Raw genomic sequence first — 23,444 nt, 5'->3', positions numbered from 1 at the left:
AATACAGCTCAGTGAAGGAAAAAAAATTATCCCTAACCCAAATAAATCATATTAACAAACACCCAGTCCATTACACCAGTGTGAACATGTTACATGTTTTGCCAGCCCGGCAAGTCATCGTACTACTTAGTTATGATGTTATTTCACATTCAGGAGTTTGACAGCCCACAGATAAAACTATTCTTCAGCCTGTTTGTGCGGCTGGCTGGGTTTTTGTATCTCCTTCCCGATGGTAGGAGGGTAAAGAAGTGTTGACCAGCATATGAGTCATCCCTGAGGATTTTCCTCACTCTTCTAAGGCAACGAACCCTAGCGATCTCATCTAGTGATGTCAGAGGGCTGTCCACAATGTTTTGTGCTGTGCTCACCATCATCTGTAATGTTTTTCTATCCGTAGATGTCAAACCAGCATGTCATATTGTGATGCAATAAGTGACAAATGGACGAGTATTGCCTCTGATAAACCTGTATAAAGGCGTGTAAAGAGGAGGCTGTGAGTAATAAAGCACATAGGCAGAGAAAGTTTGTAAGCCTTTTCTGAATAGGTATGAGGCAGCTATGTGCCAAATGAGACATTGTGAGATTTGCGGACCACAGAGAATGGAATTAACAAAGCCTCTCCCCTCTACCTCAGAAGGTAATTAATTTACTTTCTACCTCAAGGCAGTCAAACTGGTCAGTCCTAGAGGACGTCAACCCTGACTGCTTTTTAGAAGGTCAGATCCTGAAGATGAAACTGAAATACTTTGGCCACCTAATGAGAAGGAAGGACTCACTGGAGAAGAGCCTAATGCTGGGAAAGATTTGAGGGCAAAAGAAGGGGACAACAGAGAATGAGGTGGCTGGATGGAGTCACAGAAGCAGTTGGCGTGAGCTTAAATGGACTCCAGAGGATGGTAGAGGACAGCAAGGCCTAGAAGAACGTTGTCCATGGGGTCGTGATGGGTTGGACACGACTTCACAACTAACAACAACCTCTTTTGGGAGAGCAACCCTTTGCTGCTGTGCAACAATAAAGGTGCCCAAGTGAAGGAGATTTCTCCCGTCCAGTGATTTATTTGGTCAGTTATTTATTTATGTGTTTCCAGACTAAGTTCAGATACCATGATATGTTATGAAAAACATCAGCTATATATAACGGTATGTAAGTTCACTCAGTAAAACTCCAGTATTTAGTTCTTTAGCTTTGTGCTTCTATAACTTCTATGGATTTTTTAAAAAATTAAAACCAAATATATTTACAATAAGAGCTGAATGAGCAGTCAGCTGTGTATTGATGAAGAGGCTGGCCCCCACACTCCGAAAGTTGAGAGTTCAATTTTAGATACAGAGGATGTTTCCTGGGACCCAGAGGAAAGCATCTGCTGTGAACTCCTCATATGTGTCAGGAAGGGCATCTGGCCATAAACGTTCAGCTCCATCCAATCATCCTAACTCAACCTAAATTGAGTGATTACAGGATCTTAAAATAGGGGTGAAGGAAGAAATCTGAATGGCCAATGTAAATTTAATGATAAAAAACCCATATGATATCTTTGCTGTATTTAAGAATTGTATTTTTATTCTTTAAGTAATTTTATTAAAGATAATGACAGTAATAAAAACTAATACAAAAAAAAGAATAGAAAAGTCAAAGGTACAAAGGAAAAGAAAAAATAGAAAACAAAGAATAAAAATAAAAGAAAAAAGAAAAATATATAAAGAAGTGACTTCCAGATTTCATCACAAGTATAAACAATTGAGTTTTCAGCTCCTTTTAAATTAAAACAAATGATCTCTTCTTTCTGTATCCCATCTCTTATCTATAAATAAATTTACAAAGCATCATTTCAGTCCTAGTTTAACCATCAGACAAACCAATTTTATATTCATTCCTTTTACTTCTAAAAATCTTATATGTTTAGTATTTTGAAATAATGTCATTTCTTTTTTGTCCCTTCTCATAAGATTCTTTAATGTTTTAATAATATAAAAATTATCTGGGTTTTCTTTTGGTTTATTGTCTGCATATCACTTTTAATTATTAAAATATCAGGCAGTTTCTTTATGATGTCCAGTGTACCATTTTTATTCGTTTTTGTATCCTGTCATTGTTAAATCTACTTTCCAGTCAGTGTCTTTCTTATTCTTCTTCCATAACATCATTTAGACAGACTATCTATAAAGGCAATATCATTGTTGACATTATTGATGTCAATTTCTGATTGTTTTTTCTAAAGTATCCTTCAATATGATCAATGTTAGTATATTTTGTGCCATTATGTAGCTGTTGCGTGTTTTGCTTTAATCAAAACCTTTAGTTTCCTTTAGTGACCAATTTTTACATTTTTATTAATTCAAAACCACAGCATTTTCCATCAGAAAGGATTCTTTATAATTGTAAAAACTTATTTCTTAGTCTTACACTTGCTAAAATTGCAATCTTAATCAACTTTTTTTTCAAGTTCTTAAGCTTGTAGTTAATTTTTTTTCCATTAAGAATTGAAAGCAAACTCACCTGGTGTTTTCAGACTTCTTGTTCCAAAGGTTCCTTAATAGCTGAACAATAGTAATAAGCAATTTTTGAATGTGACTAGAAAAAGAAGTATGTAAACATAGTGCCCTTTAAAGGGTGTTGATCAGAATTTGAGGAAGATGATTATTCCCTCATCTCCCAGTGCTGAAAACCTTCCAGAGACTTCTGTTTTGCAAGGAGCAGCTATCTGGAGCATTTATTGCAGATCTCTAGTGCTCTCCTTTATCTGGAAAGCCAATCAACTCACTGGTTCTTCATTCTTCATTGCAGTCGTCAGCTCTGCCTTTTGCAGAACCTTCTTCAGTTCCATTTCTTCTTCTGGAAATATTTTTTTAAATTCTTTACCACCCAGAAACCACATGGAACAGGGCAAAATGTCTGGATCATCAAATTCCCATCCAATCAAATCAACCACACTCAGCTATATAGTATCAGAAGACATTGATACAAACATCCCAATATGTCTGGTACAATAGATAAATACAGTGGTGAACTTATCTTCAGATGACACAGTAAATCATATAGATCTTGGTTAAAATTCATAATACCATGAAAGTGCAGCTTTTCACCTTAGCTCGTCCTTCAACTGCAGCCAGAATCTGAGTTCTCTTTGATTTCCAACATTTTATATTCAAAATAACAAAACACTTACTTCTAACTGTTGCACTTTGCAGGCTGAAGTTTAGGAATAATAGACTGAATTTGTACTAATTGGAAGATTTAGCAAGAGTCTAACAGCTTTAAATCACTGCAAACTGACAATAGGAACAATATTCATGTCATTTTTCCTGGTTGTTTCTGATACTGTGTTTCTTTTGTTGTCCTTTACCTCTGTGTAACTTCAGGGTAGTTCATTTTTCTACTGGAGGAAAATCTTGCATTACTCTGCCCGTTTCTCTACTCCTTTGATTGTCTATTTTATTCCACAAGACTTTCAAAAGAAAAGGTTACTTGTTAGTTTTGCAGATCCTGCTCATAGCAACAACTAACAATCAGATACATTAAGAACATGGATTTTGAGGCAAAACACTAGCACTTTGTTTTCTCTTTTTCATTATGGAGAAGAAAGAGATACTTTTATTTTACTATATCCGGAATAGTTTAGACTTGCGCATGATCACCAAGAAATGACATTTTTTCACTCTCCTTCAGCAATTCAGGGTCAATGGAAATAAAGGGGTTGAAGAATGGAAAGTGTGGTAGGATGAAAGTTATTTTCATCAAAAACAAAATTAACAATGCATCATTAGGCATGTGAATAGAGCAATCAGAGATTTTTCAGAAATCTGCATTGGACTATCCTCCAATCCTTTAGTAAACAGAAAAGTATGCTGGCATAAACTATGCAATCCCTTTGTCAATCCTTACTCTGCCATAATAAAAAGCTACTGTTCTCATGGATTTGAGGGTTTTGTTTTGTTGTCAATGAAGAAAACTACTATAATTCTCACTGTGGGATAGGTTGGATAACAGTTGGAAAGTTTAAGAAATGGTGGGCTTAGGTACCTAAGTAAATTCAAGACTGAATTTACACATAACTAACTATGCAGGGGGATATGAAGTGAAGCAGGAGACCTGTCCTGATGTTTGTATTAGTAGCCCCTGCTCTGCATCTGTGATTTGTTAGGCAATTCTGAACACCCATTTAACACTTTTTCCAAATGAAAACTAAAATGTTTTCAGAATAGTTTGAAAGATCATTAACATTTGTATAGGACACCCGACATACAAGACACGGGAGGGGCCGGAGCTCTGCTGCCGGGGGGAGAAGGGGCAATACCAAGAAAACTCAGATCACAAAAATGAATAAGGAAATCGGCTTTATATAAATTGATTGAAATTTTTATATGAATTTATATGCTGACAAACTATCAATATGTAATATTGAATTATTTGTTTAAATGAATACTATGAGTACGGGGGGTGGGGATACCCTTCACACATTGTAACTGTCAAAATTTGTAACCTACTCCAATACCCTTTTCCTTATTATTTAAAAAAAAAAAACAATAAAACTTTGTTTAAAAAAAAACATTTGTATAGGGAAGAACCAAATTTGGTAGAGGTTTTTAGAGATCTGGGGCTGCCTGGGTCCAACAGTTTTGAAGACCACCAATATCTGCACAGCTTTACTTTGTATACCTGCACCTTAGCCTACCAAGCCCGCAGAGGTGAGTTTCTACCGGTTCTGCCGGGTTTGTCCGAATAGGTAGTAACTCGGCTGTCCATGCATCCAAACTGGTTCTATCTGTGGCGCCTATGGAGGCGCCATCTTGTTTTTTGCTTCTGCGCATGTGTAGAAGCAATTTTTTATTTATTGTGCTTGCGCATGTAATGCATGAGTGAAGTGTGTCTCTGAACGAACCGGCAGTAAAAGAATCCGGAACCCACCCCTGCAAGCCAGCCTATTGTGATTTATTCAGGGATGCTGATCAAAGATTATAATAAAATATCAATTTATTCAGCAAACCATGCTTAAGATAGTTATACCTTCAAATGGCCTGTGAACTCAGTACTTCTTTGCATGATAAAAGCCTCTTGTGACTAATCTCTATACTTTAAATGTACACCACTTTTAAAGACATGTTTTGCTGATTTTCAGCTATAATGGAGAAGAATACAACCTGCCAGTTATTAACAATAAAATACAAACATACAGATGTCAGCATAGGCATAAAGCTTTTATCTGGCAAATAACATGTTAAATTTGATGCTAGGTGACAATGATGGGGAAGAAAATGCTAGAAATGAGACATTAAAAATAGGTGAATTCTGAATAACAATTTCTATCAATTATGGCAAGAGATTTGCTCATCTGGCTTTCTATTTTTCAGGAGTCAACTTCTGATAAAACATTTAAATAAAAATGGTGGAATAAGCTTTATTAGTATACATGAGATGAACACGACAGTTTAAAGAATAATAAGAGACAGATTGGAAATGTCTGGGAGACTGGGAAGGTTTGTCTGGGAAGTGAGTTTGATTTTTGATTTTTTGCAGAAAGGCTAGCATATAAAGATAGCAATTTAACACAAAAATGTTAAAATAATTAATATTGAAAATTATTGCTCTTTTAAATAATTTATTTTCGTGAATTTGTTTTTAAATGCATACTTACAAATAATACATTATTGAACAGAGGTATGCTGAAAAAAAATCTAAAGAAACATAAATAATTATTTCTCGTTGAAATTTCTATGTTCACCCAAATCTTATGTTAAACATTGCAGAAGTATACTTTTGTTGACAAACATCTGGTTTTTCTGCTTGCAAACAAAAAATAATATTAATTTAAATGTTCAAATGTTGTAAAGGAAAGCTATAACTGTACTAATACATATTCATTATTTCAACATACAAGGCAACCAAATGATTCTCTCATAAACATTAGCATCATGTTTATTTTACTTCACTGCACTAACATTTAAACTAAAACTTCAAACCACACGGTCTGTTTGTGACTAACATTTAAATGGCAAGCAGTAATACATAAGAAGTTACAAAGGAACATTATTAGTATACAGTTAAGACAGGCTGTGATTTGATAAAAGCTGATGATGTACATATGGCTTCTTTTTCTTGTAAGATGCCCATCTACAGACAGGGCAGCAATGTCGCCCCCCTACTAGCCACATCACAATGCAATTCTGGTGAAAGACATGGCCACAAGGTAAACCCATTAATAGACACCCATTTATGAAATTCTCTAGACATACAACACATTCGGTACAGCGTAACATACCAGCCGGCCAAGCTGACCAGTCAGGCTCCAAATCATCTCTAGTACTGTATGATTCATATGACTTGGCTTTGGCACATGAACAGGTCTCAGCATTGCAAAAAACTTCTCCTTCGCAAGGATTTAGAAGGGTTCTTCTCTCATCCTCAAATAACTCTTTATCATTATTTGGAATATCTTTACATTCACTATCTGAGTCATTTTCACTTTGGGAGAGTTCCATCATTTCCTCTTCTGAGTGTCCATCAAAACATTTAAATCGCCACATAGGTAAATTTTTGATATAATCAGTTGGTATCAGAGGATGAAGCCACAAATCAGGGAAAGCTAAGCGATCAAGAAAGAGATCTGGGTCTTCATCCCAATCAGATTCAAAGGGGAAATGCTGAAAAGATGTGATTGGATGGAATAGATAACTGGTGTACCAGTCCCAAAGGCTTGACAGCCATTCTAAGTTATTGGCATTTATTTCATCACTGTTATTATGTCGTCTTTTTTTCTCAAAATAATCAATTAATAAACCATGTCCCAGATATGTGCTGAGGAACAAGGCAGGGTGTGATGAGTAGAACATCCAGTCAGCTCTTACCCATGAAGCGAGGGTCGTTGTATTAGAATAACGGAACAGTTTTAAACTATATTCGTAGAAGCTATCTAAATAAGGTAATTGCAAAAAACCCAGAACTGGTAGCCAGGAAATGATTAAGAGAGAATTATAAGTCCCTAGAGTGCTTATAAGAATAACAAAGCGCTTTATAGTAGCACCTTGGGTGATAAATAAGTCCATCCATGCCATCAAATTAACTAAGACTAAACTTAAAACAAATAAATCATTAACTTCAGGTTGTAAAGATCGCAAGAAGGAATCCATAGCATGAAGGGATATAAATTCACCAGTGTTATTTCCATATCTGTAAATACCTTCAGGAGTTCTAAGAATATAAGATGGTGTCTTATAGATGCCCATTTCTGCAATGTGACTCTTGTTGTCCCAGTTTTCTACATTCACAAAAATAAACTCAACTCTGCCAGTAAATTTCACACTTAGTGCAGAAAAGAAAGCTGGAGGCTGGTCTAATTTAGCAAACAAATATATTTTCACTCTATACTGGTAACTTTTATTCCATTCTTCTTTCAAATGTTCTGATTTGAATATTGTTTTGATTCGAGAAGCAGCATGGGCTGTTATCCATTTGAAAATATGTTCCGTTTCAATTTTACGTCCACTATATTCTTTAAGCATTACTTTCCCTTTGGATGTACTTGTTTGTGGAACTGACATAATTAGCGTAGACCTTACCCAACCTCTTCTTCTGCAGTATCTACAAAGAAAACATTCAGTTAAACTAAATAGTAGTTTAAAAACACTTCTTTTAGATTAATGGTATATTAATCTGTATTAATCTGGAGATTTAACATTTCTAATATATGCGGGTCCCCATTAATAGTCTTTTCAACAGAACTGGAGAAAACCCCACAAAGAAATTGAGCTCAGAATTCCTGAATTTACTTAATTTGAGTAGTGAGTAGTTTTGCTATGAAGTGGGAAGGAGTAGAACTGTTGTACACGACAACTTGGCAAATGCCTATTTTAAAAAACAAATTTACTTTATTAGAGCTGTTTAAAAAGTGGAATATATCATAAGAATAGAGACATGGCAACAAGGATTCAAAACAAGGCATTAAGGAAGTATCAGGGAGCTGACAAAGACAATAGGAGGAGGAGGAGAAGAGAAGAAGAAATGAATGGTGCACAGAAAAAATAGGGAAACTAGAAGAAATGATTACAGTGAAGTGCAGCAAAGTGACTACAGAAATGGAGGAAGGGAAGGCAGCAGCAGGCATCAAAACCAAGATGTCTGAATTAAAAAGAATACTTTGATAGGTAGATTCCTGAAAAGAAACTGAAGATGAATATAATCAACCAAACCCAAACATACTCAGCTATAGAAGGATATGAACAGAGACACTGAAGAAATGATGTGAGTCATAACTGGGATGAGAGCAACATTTTGGAACAGCACAGAAAATACATTATGGGGCCTGAATTGGGTCCAAAACTGTTGTACATTCAAAGTTTTTCAAGGGAAAATGAATTGGAAAAAGGGGATTAACTGATCAAAGAAGGTTGAATGAGGGAACAATGGTCCATGAGCCATGAAGTAATCTTATTTTCTCCTAAGAGTTGATTAATGCTGAACTAAATTAGTGGCATGCTGACAGATGAACATTGCTCTTTTTACAATTCAGAATTGCAATTGATAATATCCCCATAACTGAAAAATAACTCTTCCCCTCTCCAAGACCATTCCAAAATCTGGTAACTCTGCATGTTTCCATCCAAAGCATAAAGAAATAGCAAGGATCTCTTCATCCGTTCTTGCTATTTTGGATTTCTTCCACAATCTCTTAGAAGATCATATCTTTAATCCTGGCACATCTTCATGTCTGGAATAATGATGTAATACACAGATAAAGGACAATATGCCAAATAATCCTTATTGTATTTTGCTTTGGAAAAAATTAGAGTCCTTGTTGAAAGCTACGTTACTTAGTCAATATTTTGAAATGGAATAGTTTCAAAGATAAATGGTAGTTTGCTTGATTCGTAATAAAAATTAATAGTGCAACCTAGAGAAATTTAATTTCCAAAATGTGATACCGGTAAAGTGTAGATGCCTATTACTTCTCACCAAACAATCTCTTCCCCATTAATTTTACTTCTAGTTGGCTACAATATTTCAGAGAACATACCTGGGATCACTGGAACAATTAAAAGTGCCTGTACGTATACCAAACCTTGAAACTTTCTTCACCATTTTCTCCCAGTGAACTTTTCCCATTAAAGGGCTCCTGTCATTTGCTATGACCTGTATTAAAAAAATAAATAAAGCTTAAATATATAACTGATCAAAGATTCTACATATTTTGTAATAGTTTATCTTAAAAATGCCTCTGTCTGCTAATGTTGTTGCATAAAGACGAGCCTCCCGCTGCTGGCTGCCACTCTGGCCCACCGCCGCTTGGCTTTCCTGTGGCCCATCCGGATCGCCTGCCTTCCCCCCCGCGCCTGTGCCTCTGTCTGCTGTTTGCACAGATACTCAACTCACCTGTTGTCAGCGTTCCAAATATCATGCAGAATTAAATCAGAGTCCAAGGCAGAGCTATCCTTAAAGTCCTGCAGTTATATTCCTTTTTAGGATCTTTGGCCTGCGCCTGTGCTGCGTGGGCTGTGGCTTCTGCCAGACACCATCAGCCAGCATGCACTCGCCACCTCCTATGCTTGCCATGCCCACCCCTTTCACTAGGGCTTGCTTTGGGGGGGGGGGGGAGTTTATAGGTGAACACATAAAAAAACCCAGACTGGGGCTTATTTTCAGGGTGAGTGATATTTTTGGGGAAACATGGTAAATTAAAAACTATCGATTCCAATTCAAATATATGGAAAAACTCTTCTTTATTTAAGTAGAATAATCTGGGTGTCAATTTAGGGAAGGATGAATGGAAGAGCAGTAACTATCACTGGAATCTTTTATGAATACCACCCTGGAAATTTTTATGAATACCATACTGCTGTTTTTTTCTAAGTTTAAAACACTTTGATTTTTTCTGAACAGAACCTGGGCTGTTGCAGTATCTTTTACCTCTCCATACTTAGAATTTTCTATTAATCCCTCCTTTAAAATCAAGCTTAAGTCATAGTGATTAGATGAACATGTGAATGTTGCTTTATTAGCAATAATTTATAATTGATTTTTCATTCTTATATAATTCTTTTTTCAACTTCCTAGTCTAACTAAGAGGGTTGGGATTTTCTGGCTTGCCACAGTTTTTTTTTTTTGGTTTAATATCACTAAAGATTTATTAAGTAGTATTATGGAATCTTCAATTGTGTTCATATTCCTCACGAGTTGAATGTTTTTAATACTGTCAATGTTTGTGCAAACTAACATCCTTACAAAAAGTACTTGAGTTAAATGGAATAATGGGAAACATCTCAATACCTTGAATCAATGTCAGTTTATAAAACATTGAGATATAATCCTCCATTTTCAGAGCACTATAAACTTACTCAAAATGAACACATGTAATACCTGTACTAGCCAAATGCCATCTTTTGTGTCTTCTACCAATTCATAAAAGTGCATTTCACCACTGAAGTTTGTACTGGAAACAGATTCAGAGGCTTCCTCTTCCTTGAGAGCAGAATAGAGTTCACCTTCCATAAGGTCTCCTGAAAAATGAAACAAAATATACCAGTAGAGTAACTCTAAAGGTCATATTAGTCAAAAGGGTAATGTCACAAAAAAGTAAATCAAGATTATAAATTATATTTTAAAAGAGCTTGGGAAAAGCTAACAAATATATTTGTTCACATCTTATTTGGTGATTATAGTGGATCTAGTGACCTGCAGATACCTGATGATTCTTAATTATTTTATTACTCCATAAAATTAATGTCTTCCAACATAAGGCAGGGCAATGAGATTCAGGTCGGGAAACAGACTTAAACATGTCTCTCCCTCTAATCTGGGTAGGTTGAATTTATTGATTTAGTAAATTTATATAATTGTCCATAGTAGTATGTACTAGCACACTGTACTTCAAAACTTCTTTGGTTAGTTAATCTGGTTTAGACATGAAATTGGAGTCATTTTACTTAAAAATTTCATCCCGGGGAAAGGGATAGTTCCGTTTCATTCATTCAGATTGCAGATGAAGAGAACATACCTATATTTAAGAACACGGGTCTTAATGTGTCTATGTATTCCTGATAGAACCTTCCCCCCTGAAGCAATTACACCTAGATACCTTGAACCTTAGGTAGAAAGGATGGACATTCCAGGAAGGGATTGAGCAAGTTATGGGTTTGTGAGAAATACCTGAAGGAGAAAATAAATAATGAAACAGCTTGGCCTAACAAAATTGCTTAGAGATGCTTAAATGTTTAGCCAAATGCTTGAAGCTACAAAATTCAAGTAGTTTGCTAAGGGCTGAAACTGCAAACCCCTGGACTAAGTATTACTGGAAGGGAGTACTGGCTCCCTCTGTAGGGAAAGGGGGGAGTACTGGCTCCCTCAATAGTACTGGCTAGGCATCAAGCTTGCTGACAAAATAAACCAAAGACTAAAAATATAAGTTTGCTATGAGTCTGTTGTTAAGGAATACTATCTTTTCCCTGTAAAACAAGATCATTATATAAACTTTGCTTCATCCTTCTCTTAATGGACAGAACTTTGTATTATCTCCCATATGCAGCTGAAAAAACGTGGCTCAAAAAGATTGTATGTCTCCACTGGTCAATTGGGTAGGGGGAGATTACCCATGATACCATGCTACAATATGGAAATTCTAGTGAATGAAATTAGTACCTTTCATGATATAATATATGCTATCTCTTTTTATGTTACCCAGATGATAATTACTTCAAACATCAACAATAATTTATATTATTCTATAAAGTAGAATGTTTGTTTAAAACTTTATGGTAAGTAAGGCTAAAATCAATATTCCAGAAAATATTAATCAATGTTTAGCCGTTCACAGAATCAGAGGCCAATTCTCAGGAATATCACCTTAAATAATACATGGTTTAATTCTTCCTATCCGGTGTCCTTTTCTTTGAACTTTTCCTTGCTGAGCAACACTGGAAATGAAATAGGACATGGTCTGGAGGCAGAGATTTCTGTGGTGAACCCCACTGTTAAAGAGTCTTTCCACAAAGTCTATGGCACCATTCCATATAATTGCTGCCTATATTTTTACAGTATTACATTTTTAAAAGTTTTATTGCATTATGATTCTTCATTCTATTCCGTTGTAAATTGTACCAAGTTATTTAAATTTGGCAATGTGTAAGCTAAATAAATAAATAAATTGTAAATTGTACCATGAAATAATCCAAAATCTTATGTGGTAGCATGGTATAGTAGCAAAATATGAGAATTCCACATTCAAATGTCAATCTAGACTTGAATTTTGTGAGTAGCTTAAGATACCTTCTCTTGGGCTTAATCCCATCCATCTCTAGTACAGTATAAAATTAACTTAAACGAAAATATTTTACTGTTATCTATTAATTTGATTTCAACTTACAGAGATTCAAAATATTTATATATAACAAAAATGCTAAAGCAAGTATTCCAAAGAAAGAAAACACTTAAAACACAAACACTTCAGTAGATTTTTAAAGCTTTCCTAAAGGACAAATAACATAAATGAAGCGCATTAGGCAACAGAACATGTGAATATAAATATTAAATTTCAAGTAAGAAAAAGTCTCACAGCAGCTCTTTGCTCATTAAGAAGATTGTCACGCCTTGTCATTCCACTATTTGTTAAATGAACAAATATAGAGTGAACATGTCAGTTACATGATCACTTGAGCCTATACGTTTTTCCAGATAGAGGGCTTCTAATTTCATCTATCACAATGCATTATGCAGCTATTCCATCTTTCTCTGGATAAGAAGTTTATAAATAGAGGACAGTATCTGGAGAAATGGTTCCCAGTTTGCAGTCTATGGACTACTGGTGATCCATGAGAGTACTGCAGATGGTCCATGGCTTGGTAGCACAAGTAATGTAATATTATCATCTCTACTGGGAAGCCTACAACAGATAAATGTATTGTGATGAGTACAATGCATCTGTGAGTGAGCAGATTACAAATGCAATTTCTACTAATTTGAATAAATTTTAAATGTACATTAAACTTCCTATTAGACAGGCTATATTAAAGGTGGTGGTGGTGGTGGGAACAGGTTGTGAATTATATATCTTGACCCTTTATAATTATTTAGATAAATTTAAAATTAAATAAGGCATGGTAATTTTATAGTAAAGCTCTCATCTAGAAGTAATCTATATCCTCTTAGAGTGTGCAAAGTAATAAAATTGTTAAACAAGCCCAAAATTTTTAACATTCTGCATCATTGATGCATCCCCTAAAATCTGCTTCAGCATTTCTGTTTCATCATGTGAAAAATCCTATATTAGCTTGAACTTTATATTGATGGAAATAAAACAATCTACATGGAATTTCTTGGAAGTAATGCAATTGCTGTAGAGCAGAGGTGTCTGAGGGCAGGATCAGCACTGCAGTTCTCTTCCGCAAGCCGGGGGAGGCAGGATGGATGCCTCCTGCAGCACCCTGCTCGTTTTCGCCCTCCATGGCCTCCTGCAGCACACTGCTGGCTGAAAATAGGCCACACAAGCTGTTTTCAACCTGTTTCCCAGTCTGCTTTTGGCCCGTTTTTGGCTGGCAGAGTGCTGCAGAAGGCCATGGAGGGTGAAAACAAGGCATGCAGGGGACGGGAGGAGGGGCAGGCAGCCCATTTCAGCCGCCAGAAACACTGGCAGGCCAGCCCATTGATATTTCCAGGCCAACCTTGCAGGCTGGATTTAACCATCCCACAGGCTGGAGTTTGACACCCCTGCTGTAGAGCAAAAACAGTTAACTGAGCTTTAACACTATGTATTATTTCATGAACACGAGTGCCTACAAACATACTTTCCTTTCTCATTTAAATATAAATGAGGAATTATCTAATACAGGGGTATCAAACTCAAGGCCTGGGGGCCAGATCCGGCCTGCGGAGTGCTTAGATCTGGCCCGTGGGGCTGCCCTGGAAACAGCAAAGGACAGCCCACGGTGCCTCTACCAGCAAAAATGCAGCTCGGGAGGGCCATGCACAATTATTCCATGCTCCATGCGCAACCCTCACAAGCTCTGTTTTCATTGGGAGAGGGTTTTAGGAGGGCATTTCAGTCAAAAACGGAGCTTGGGAGCCTGTTTTCATGGACAGAGCGCTCAGGCCACCACAGGTGCCCCTGACACAAGTGACATTGAGCTGGCCCTGTCCACCCTAGCCACATCCCACATGTATCTCAAATGATCTCAGGAAATCATTATATTTAAGGCTATTCTGGTGTCAGGGAAAAGTTATACTTTCCTTCTGCATAATTAAAAGGTTGAGCAACATACTTGTATTTTCTACAATGTAAGGCTTTTAAACTTTCTTTATAATAGTAAATAGTAACAAAGGACACTGGAAATCAAAAGTTACTCTGTGAACAAATTCTATCCAGTCTGTGCCATTCCTCCTCTCATGTAAGTGCCTCCACAACCTCTGATAATGCTGAGTGTTCATTAGATTGTTTTGGGATTTTCTATTGTGATTTTTTCCCAATGCTTTGTGGAATTTTGTTCTTCTAATAACTTCTTCGTCTGAGTATATACTCAACAATCATACCCACATTCTTAACATCAGAAAGAGGGGTAGTGTAATTAAGAGTTACAATAGGGAATTCTCCTATTTGTGATATTTCCTTTAATTCATCTTTCCTATGGCTTTCATCCCTTCTTACTAATTGATTCAATATGTATGTGACATCTATTTTGGTGCTTTTAAAAATATATTTTTCTATTTATACAGATCTTGAGATTTCCCAAAGCCTAGAAAAAACTTTGTTGTAGACATTACTTACAGAGACTTGAATTCACTATTATTACATATGGCTATAAATTTCATTGGACAACATACGTTAAAGACAGAACTAAGTATACAACAGAAAATTATTCCACATATTCCTATCTATTCCAGCTATTCTAGACTATTTTTAAGAGTAAATAATACTAGAATATGAATGGCAGTAGCAGAAAAATTGAAAAATTGTCTTATTGCAACAAATGGTTCACTTTTATTTTTGCAGGATAGCAAAGTTCAGACTACATAAAATTATCAAACTAGGATCTAAATTAAATTATGCTTATTAGATTGAGAAAATATCTGCAAGATATCTTAACTTCCAATTTTAGAAAAGGTAATAGCTTGTGAAATATAATTTAAAAAGCTTGGTTGAAATATCTGATCTGGCTATTTCATTATTTTTATTTATTCATTCATAAATCATATTTATAAGGCCATCTGACTCCAGATGAATCTGGGTACAATCAACAATAAAACCTAAATATAAAGACTATTAATCATAGGAAACATAATGATTAACATGGAACAATTCATTCCTAACTTTACATATCCAGATTTTCCTTGAATCATTTATTGTTTAAAGGCCAATCTTAGTGTTAATTGCATATGAGCTACCTTCTAGTCTTATTTGTATATAAGGAAATATATTTCAGGTGCATAGCACATTATGGCAATATTCTTATCTAGTCATAGAACCTATTTGTATCTGCTTTCAAATATTAATGTTAATTCGCTCTCTAGGATATCACTTTTACACCTACAAATTATTTAAAGCATCTATTTTTGAATACTATCCTAACCAATATCTTAACAATTCTAGCAAAGGTGTTTTAATTTTCAAATTATAAACTTGATTCAATTTCCAAATTTCTCTATAAACTTTTATCAGTTTCATGCAGCTGTGCATTGATTTGTATTGCTTTTCATTTTCAAGCAGATACATTACTATCATGCTGCATTCAAAAGTCTCATTAAATTTAACAAATCTTATTTTAAAGTAAAGGTGTTATGAGTTGCAGCCCAACTCTTTGCTAATCTTAAGAGTATCTATATAGTAGGTTAATTCTCTTCAAAGCATTCTGTCTTTGCATGTTCAGAGATCAGAATGGAGAGGATGGTAGCAAGTCACTATTTTGCAGAGAAATACAGACAACAAGGAAGTAGTGAGCTAAAGGAATAAAGATGAGAAATGAGGTTTTCTTTCTTCTTAATTTTTTTCAAACAAACATAACTACAGTCTTAATAGGAACCTTTGACTATTGCTTCTAAGTTAGAAGCTACTAAATTTGAAGTCAGCTTCTACCTAGAATTAATCCAGGTGACCTAACTGTATATCACAGAAATCTGAATGAACAAAGGAAATTGACTTTGTACACCAAGTATGATATGCTACAATCTATTGGAACTTTATTTCACTTCCCAATGGTTCTTCAGTTTGAAGCTATGTATCAGATTATCGACTCTTGAAATAACAGAATATACATGGTAAATAACACAACATTTAGTCTGTAGTCTATACAATTCTTCTTGCTGATTTTGGGTCTGGGTCCTAAATTCTACTGTCCTACAAAGGAGTCAATCTATCTTTGCCAAATTGTTTTTATGTTTTATGTTTTCATGACAACCATCAAAAGCCAATGATATCTAGACTTTCACATTTGATATGATTTTGTGCTGCGTAAGAATATGGTAATAGTGTATAGGTATGCATTTAAGCCAATTTTATTTTCATGTATACGTAAGTATCAGACACAGAAACATAAATTCAGCTTCCCCTTTTAGGAGATTTAGGTGGGAAACTGGACAGAATGAACTGATTAGTGATGTGTATTGGACTGTAAGCCGACCAAATGAATTTCACTATAGCCAAGCTGGAGAAACTGGTACTCAATTGACAGGAAAATGATCTCTGACTTGTGATCACTGGTGCATTATTGCATTTTCAAGTGTTTTTCTTTAGACTTCCATTATACTATTCATGTACCATTACTTAAAATGTCCTTTTATCTGCTTTGCCTGTTTTAGCCCACAAGGTCATAGTCATATAAAATACATTTGACAGTAAGTAGGCTGATTATAAAGCTTTTTGTTCCTTAATAATATACATCTAACCTGAACTCCAATTATATTATATAGCTGAAAAGCATATAATACATGTACATATAATAAATAAAAATATTTCAAGCACATTGTATAAATGTGTTACCATTAAAATACCATTCTGTAACATATATGTTTACTTAGAACTGGTTATGTAGTCCTAACATATTTATGAATACGAACTCTAGAAGTATACGATAAATATAATCAGAATTATTTATATTAATATAATAAATAATTAAGAGCCATGGTGGCGCAGTGGTTAGAATGCAGTATTGCAGGCTAATTCTGACGACTGCCAATTGCCAGCAGTTTGGCAGTTCAAATCTCACCGGCTTAAGGTTGACTCAGCCTTCCATCCGTCCGAGGTTGGTAAAATGAGGACCCAGATTGTTGGGGGCAATATAACTGATTCTGTAAACTGCTTAGAGAGGGCTGTAAAACACTGTGAAGTGGTATAAAAGTCTAAGTGCTATCGCTATTGCTATAACCAGAATTAAAATATAAAACATGGATTGAAAACATATCTCAATAAAGTGACAGAATACATAGAAGAGGGCCAAAGTTCAACCATGCATATTTTCAAGTAAGAATCTGACAGAAATCTTTTCCCTCAGTGTGTTATTATTTCATCACTGACAACTCACTGTGGCTCTTGATTACATGCCAAAATATACATTAATAAAAATATATGCTCCCCAGATATAAATAGTTGCTCAACTCTGAGCTCGATGGGACAATGGCTGTTCCTCATAATTGTGTTCTTGTAAATTATTTTCTTCTAGTTCTAAGGAAATAAATCCTAATCTTATTCTTAGTTAGAGAGTGGTACTGTCCTCATAGTTTTAATGTGAACAAGTTAAAGAAAGCAACTAAAGGATTTCCATGAAGGATTCACGTGCCCTGCTATCAATCATCAGGAGCCCGCAAGAAAAATATGCACATTCTCACATTCTTTAACAAGGAATGAAACTGGAGAGGAAATGGCTTAGTGGCAGATGGCTAAATGCCCATCCGTCAAAGTTTAGTCTGCTTTTGTACAAACATTTTTGCCCAAGTTTATTAACAGAAAATTTTGACTTTTTGTGTATGTTTCCAGCAGCTCAAATAAAAAGGGACATGATTCCAGGCAAGCCTATGGGTGTTGAGAGCTTTTCTGACTATCCTCCTCTGGGTCGTTTTTGCTGTGAGTGACATGAGATAGACCGTGGCTGTTGATGTCATCAAGGCTGTTGATAAAAAAGCAGGTGGTGCTGGCAAGGTCACAAAGTCTGCCCAGAAGGCTCAGAAGGCTAAATGAAAATTCTGTACAACTGCCACCTCAGTCTTAATCAGTGGTGGAAGCGTTGGTGGAAGAGGGAAATGATGTACTTGCTACAGCCTAAATGGTCCGTCAGTGTGTGAACGGGGAAGATGCCATCCCCAACTGTATCATCTCCAGCATCATGAATGAAGTGTTGCACACCATTTATACAACAAGACTTGTGAGAAGGGGAAAAACATTGCTTTAGATCTAGAGCTAAATATAAATTTGGCTGCCTCCAGAAAAGACTGGGTATAAAACCAATGCCTTTAACAATAGTTAGTAACCACTTTGTGCTGCTGTTGGTGGGACATGAAGAGCTTTATTATAAGGAGGAAACTTGTAATATTGTTGAATGAAACACTAAATACCAGGCAGTCAAAATAGTAATCTATGCAACTTGAAGAGAGATATATGTAACTTCTGTGAAAACATCTCATAAGATTTCCTGGTCTATTGAAATGGTGCATAAGGTTATGTTACCCACAAAATATTAACTAATTTATGCTATTATATTTACAGCTGCATAACAAATGTGAAGCTTGAAAGTATGCTTGGAAGGAGAAGATATTTGCTTTGAAGTGTTTACTGGCAGTCCTCAACTTAATGACCACAATTGAGTCCAAAATTTCTGTTGCTAAGTCAGATAGCTATTAAGTGAATTTACCCCATTTATGACCTTTGTTTGTGTGTTAAATGAATAATTGTAGTTGTTACATTAGTCACATGGTTGTTAAGTGAATCTGGCTTACACAATGACTTTGCTTGGCAGAAGGTTGCAAAAGGTGATCACATAACCCTGAGACACTGCAACTGTTGTCAATATGAATCAGTTACTAAGCGTCTGAATTTTAATCATGTGACCATGTGGATGCTGCAATGGTCATAAATCACTTTTTTCAATGCTATTGTAACTTCGAACGGTCATTAAAAGAACTGTTGTTAAGTCGAAGACTACCTGTACATCTTCAACACATTTCTCACTGCTCAAAAGTATTCAAGCAAACTAATGTACACTTTTTAAAGTTTTGCATTTAATAACAGATAGTCCTCAACTTATAACCACGATTGAGCCCAAAATTTCTGTTGTTAATTGTGACATTTGTTAACTGAGTTTTGCCCCATTTTACAACCTTTCTTGTTAAGTAATTGATAAGTTACTAATATGGCTGTTAAGTGAATCTGGTTTCTCCATTTACTTTGCTTGCCAGAAGATTGCAAAATGGGATCACACGACCTTGGGACACTGCAACCATCATAAATATGAATCAGTTGCCAAGCATCTGAATTTTGATCACATGATTATGGGAATCATGTTATGTATGCAAAGGGTACAACTGAAAAACAGTCCTAAGTAACTTTTTTCAGTGTTGCTGTATCTTTGAATGGTCACTGTTGTAACTCAAGAACTACTTGTACTTTACAATAGTTTTTTTTTTTAGAAAAGCCATGTAATTTAATTAATTACAGAACTCAGTAATACATTTAAACACATTTCTGAATATCAGTTAACTTAAATTTGAACAGTTTGTTTGCAGTGAGAACTTGAGCATTTATTTGGAAGGGATTGTAGTAGTATCTATTGAGTATTTTCACCTACATTCAGAAAGCATTTTTGTCCTTTATACTTCTGGCAGTATATGTTTTCCCATCCTGCTTCTCCCTTGCACTCAGAGATACACTTAAATAATTCCTATTGGGTGACAATGCATTTCAAGCCTGAGGTCATTACTAATTTTATTGAATGCCTTCTATTCTCTTAAGGCACTTGTCACATCATAAAAGTCTGCAAATATATTTAATGAAGGAAAAAATGTTTGGGAGTGGGAGAAGAGACAGCAATATTGAAAGATAAACCTTCATGAAGATACTCCTTACCTGATTTCTCAACCAGCTCTCTGACATCTTTTTTTTCCAGAAGCCCTGAGTACCCAAGTCCCCTGCATTCCAAAATGGTCTTCAGTTTTTTAAAACTCAGTGCCACAGGGTCCACCAATTGGGTGGCAAAGAAGCCAGTTTCATACCACACAATGGCTTCAAAAAACCTGGCCAGAATAAACAAGACCAAAAAATAAAGAAGCAAGAAAAACAGTTTCAGCCACATTTTTCTTGTGTGTGGATTTTCGACTCTCGGAAGAGAGTCCCTCAGTCCTACAAGAGAGAGAGAGAGAAAGAGAAACGTCCTGATGATAGGAAGCAAAGGGAGCCAGGCATTCTAAGCACTTTGGGTCTTGTCCCTAATGTCAGGATCTTTCCCTTTTTCTCCCGTTTTGGAACAGAATATGAACCGGTCGGATGGATAGTGAATAGAAGACCTTGTCTGGAGGCACCTAGCAGGAAGCACTGGCACTGGCTTAAGGCAGCCAGGGAGTCATCTCTCCTTTCAGACCAGTTGATGATAAGGCAGAAATACAAACGGGTGGTGGTGCAATAGAACTTTACCGTGAAAAGGTGCTTGAAGAGGAGAAAGGGCTGGAAAGCTTTTCAGGGATGAAAAAGGACGCCCGCTTAAAGGGGGAGGGAATTCTGGACGGCGGCAGCGAAAGGGGTGATTTTGCGTTAGAGGTGTCAACTGGGTTATTGGGGGAGGGGGCCCCTCTAAAGGGAAGAGAAGACCCGAAAGTGGGATGGGGGACACTTCTCGGTGGGGGTAGGGAGCAGAGCCGAGGAGAAGGGCAGCCGGACTGGGCAGCGCTAGGCGCCTCGCTTATTACCCCTTCACGGGCAGACGGCGGTCCTACTTCTGCGGGGACCGCTGGCGGTGACTTGGCTGGGCTTCCGCGTGCCCCGTCGTCGTCGTCGCCTCCCCGCGGCGGAGCAGAGCCCGAGCCGGAGGAGACATAACAAGTGACGTCTACAGCCGCGGACGGCCGCAAAGGGAGGGGGAAGGGGAGGGATGTGGATCCAGAAAGCCGGAAAGGAAGAAGAGATCTAAGCCAGCCGAGCAATTCTTCCTTCCTGGGCGACCAACTACGGCGCTCACCCCCGTGACTAACCTGGGCGTTGCTCCCGCGGGTTTGTTTACCTAGAAAATCTGCCGGTCGGTCAAGTTGAAATGCCTTACCGCTGTGCGTTTAGCGCAGGCCAGGAAGCTGGCCGCTTCCTTTTTAACCTGCCCGCGGCGATTGCTAGAGACAAGCGATTGTCTCTTTTCCACCCACTTTTTGTACTGGTAGAGAAAACAGCGGGAGCAAAAAGGGCCAATGGAGCAGTCGGTCCTCTCTTTCGGTTCTGCAGTCCCTATTCGAAAGTCGGTTTAGTCGTAAATGGTACTTACTAAATCCGCTTCATTCCGAGCTCTAGTTCATTTTCAAACGAAAATCTGCAGGACAATGTCGGGGCTAATGTTAACTAACATTAAAATCATGTTTCCTAAGAAGAAACATAGAACTGTGTAATATACTAATCTTTTCCCCCCTCCCCGGAAATCTAAAAAAATATTCTTGTAAGCCAATCATGCTGTACAACATAGGATTATAGTATAACAGTATTCAGTATTAAAATTATATATCACAATCTCATTGAACTATTTTAAACATAGCATTAATCATGGATTTATTAAATAAACCGTAATTGAATTCACAACTTCCTAAGCCAGTAATCAGATATATATTGCATACATTTTTCAATGACTGCCTTCTAAATAAGCCACAATCACATAAAGCCATACCACATCTTAGCAGTGGTTGACAGAGTCATACTCTGACATTTCCCCACCATGTTTCTATGACATCAAATACAGAAAATTGTAATTTTTAAAACATTAAGAACAATGTATAGTCTTTTTATAATGTGGAGTGAATGCAAGATGAAGACAACACTTGCAGACATAGCAAAAAACAAACAAAACACTGTCAAGGCAGAATTATGCTCTGACCAGTTGTAAATAGGGAAAGGCCTTAATTCTTTGGTGAGTGCTATGTTTAAACTAGTTCAGTGTCTTACTGGGGCATTTGCTCCAGTGCAGATTCAAGATATATAAAATCTGTTACCGTGTTTCCCTGAAAATATGACATGTCCTCAAAATACAGCCTTGCCACATTTTTCTGGTGGCAAAAATATAAGCCCCCCCTCCACATATAAGCCCCCTGGACAACTCCCCACCTCTTGGCTGGCAGAGCGCCGCTTACCAACCTAGGAGTATCCCGAAGGTGCCAAGCCGCGGGAACCTGGGGGGGAGACAGGTGATTGCGTTGCTTAGCACCTTCGGGATACCGCTAGGTTGGTGAGCAGCGCTGTGCCCAGCAGAAGAGGGGGGTTGCCGGGTGGCTGCTCTCTTGTGAGCGGGCTCCCAAAGAGCCAGGCACAGCCTCATGGGTGAATGGCTGTATGGTGCTGTCGCAGCAGCGCAATACAACAGCCATGAAGCTACCATGCTCACAAGCAGCCACCCGGCAAACCCCCTTTGCAGCCAGGCACAGCACCATTCACTGACCTAGGGGTATCGCCAAGCTGCGTGAGCGCCTGTTCGCTGCTGCCCAGCTCCCGCGGCTTGCCGCCTTCCAAATGCCAGTGAATGGCACTCTGCACAGCTGGAGAGGGGGGTTGCGCCAGCGGCTGTTCCACTTTCGCTCACCCACCTCCCAATGCATGGCCCAGCTCTCATTACAGAGCCAGGGCACCTCCGCCGCCACTGCCATCCCAGCCTGGCTTTTTCCGTGGCTTCCAACCCGAGTCTGACGGCAGTGGCCGCTTTGGGCGCACGGTCTATGGTTGTACGCTCTGCAGGCAGCTGGCCCACAACCATAGAGTGTAGGCCCAGAGCAGCCACTGCTGAAAGACTCAGGTTGGAAGCCGCAGAAAAAGCCAGGCTGGGATGGCGGTGGCAGCGGAGTTGCCCTGGCTCCGTAATGAGAGCTGGGCCATGCAACCTGAGACTGGGAGGTGAGTGAGTGCAGCTGTGCAGAGCGTCATTCACTGGCATTTGGAAGGCGCCAAGCCGCGGGAGCTGGGCGGCGGTGAACAGGTGCTCATGTGGCTTGGCGATACCCCTAGGTTAGTGAATGGTGCTGTGCCCGGCTGCAAAGGGGGGTTGCTGGGTGGCTGCTTGTGAGCGTGGTCGCTTCATGGCTGTTGTGTTGTGCTGCTGCGACAGCGCAACACAGCCATTCACCCTTGAGGGCCATGAGGCTGTGCACGGCTCTTTGGGAGCCCACTCGCAAGAGAGCAGCCACCTGGCCACCCCAAAACAATAAATCCTCCCCCCATAATAAAGCCCAAGCCATATTTTGTAGATAAAAAGAAAATAAGACCCTGTCGTATTTTTGGGGAAACACGGTAGGTATTGTCACCTAT

General features: G+C 37.7%; 1 protein-coding gene across 5 annotated transcripts in view; it reads right to left on the bottom strand.

Moving 5' to 3' along the window:
* LOC309381977 (charged multivesicular body protein 3) overlaps positions 1 to 21,303 on the bottom strand; it is a 36,286-nt gene extending 14,983 nt beyond the window's left edge. Inside the window, exons 1-5 of one of the 5 annotated variants that reach the window (XM_081933373.1) lie at positions 21,175 to 21,303; positions 20,028 to 20,300; positions 10,349 to 10,488; positions 9,009 to 9,124; positions 5,889 to 7,576 (exon numbers count right to left, since the gene is read on the bottom strand). In XM_081933373.1, coding sequence (XP_081789499.1) covers positions 6,040 to 7,576; positions 9,009 to 9,124; positions 10,349 to 10,488; positions 20,028 to 20,253 — 2,019 coding nt within the window. In that variant the 5' untranslated portion in view covers positions 20,254 to 20,300; positions 21,175 to 21,303 and the 3' untranslated portion in view covers positions 5,889 to 6,039. Of the gene's footprint in view, positions 1 to 5,888; positions 7,577 to 9,008; positions 9,125 to 10,348; positions 10,489 to 20,027; positions 20,301 to 20,863; positions 21,108 to 21,145 lie in introns of those variants that run through there. The other 4 variants (XM_081933372.1, XM_081933374.1, XM_081933371.1 and 1 more) reach the window with 4 other exon arrangements.
* Positions 21,304 to 23,444: the final 2,141 nt, after the last annotated feature.

The sequence above is a fragment of the Natrix helvetica genome (genome assembly GCF_964273705.1).
Source record: "Natrix helvetica genome assembly, chromosome: Z".
NCBI lineage: Eukaryota > Metazoa > Chordata > Lepidosauria > Squamata > Natricidae > Natrix > Natrix helvetica.
Note: the sequence above shows the minus strand (reverse complement) of the source record. Positions and strands in the feature narration are given on the sequence as shown.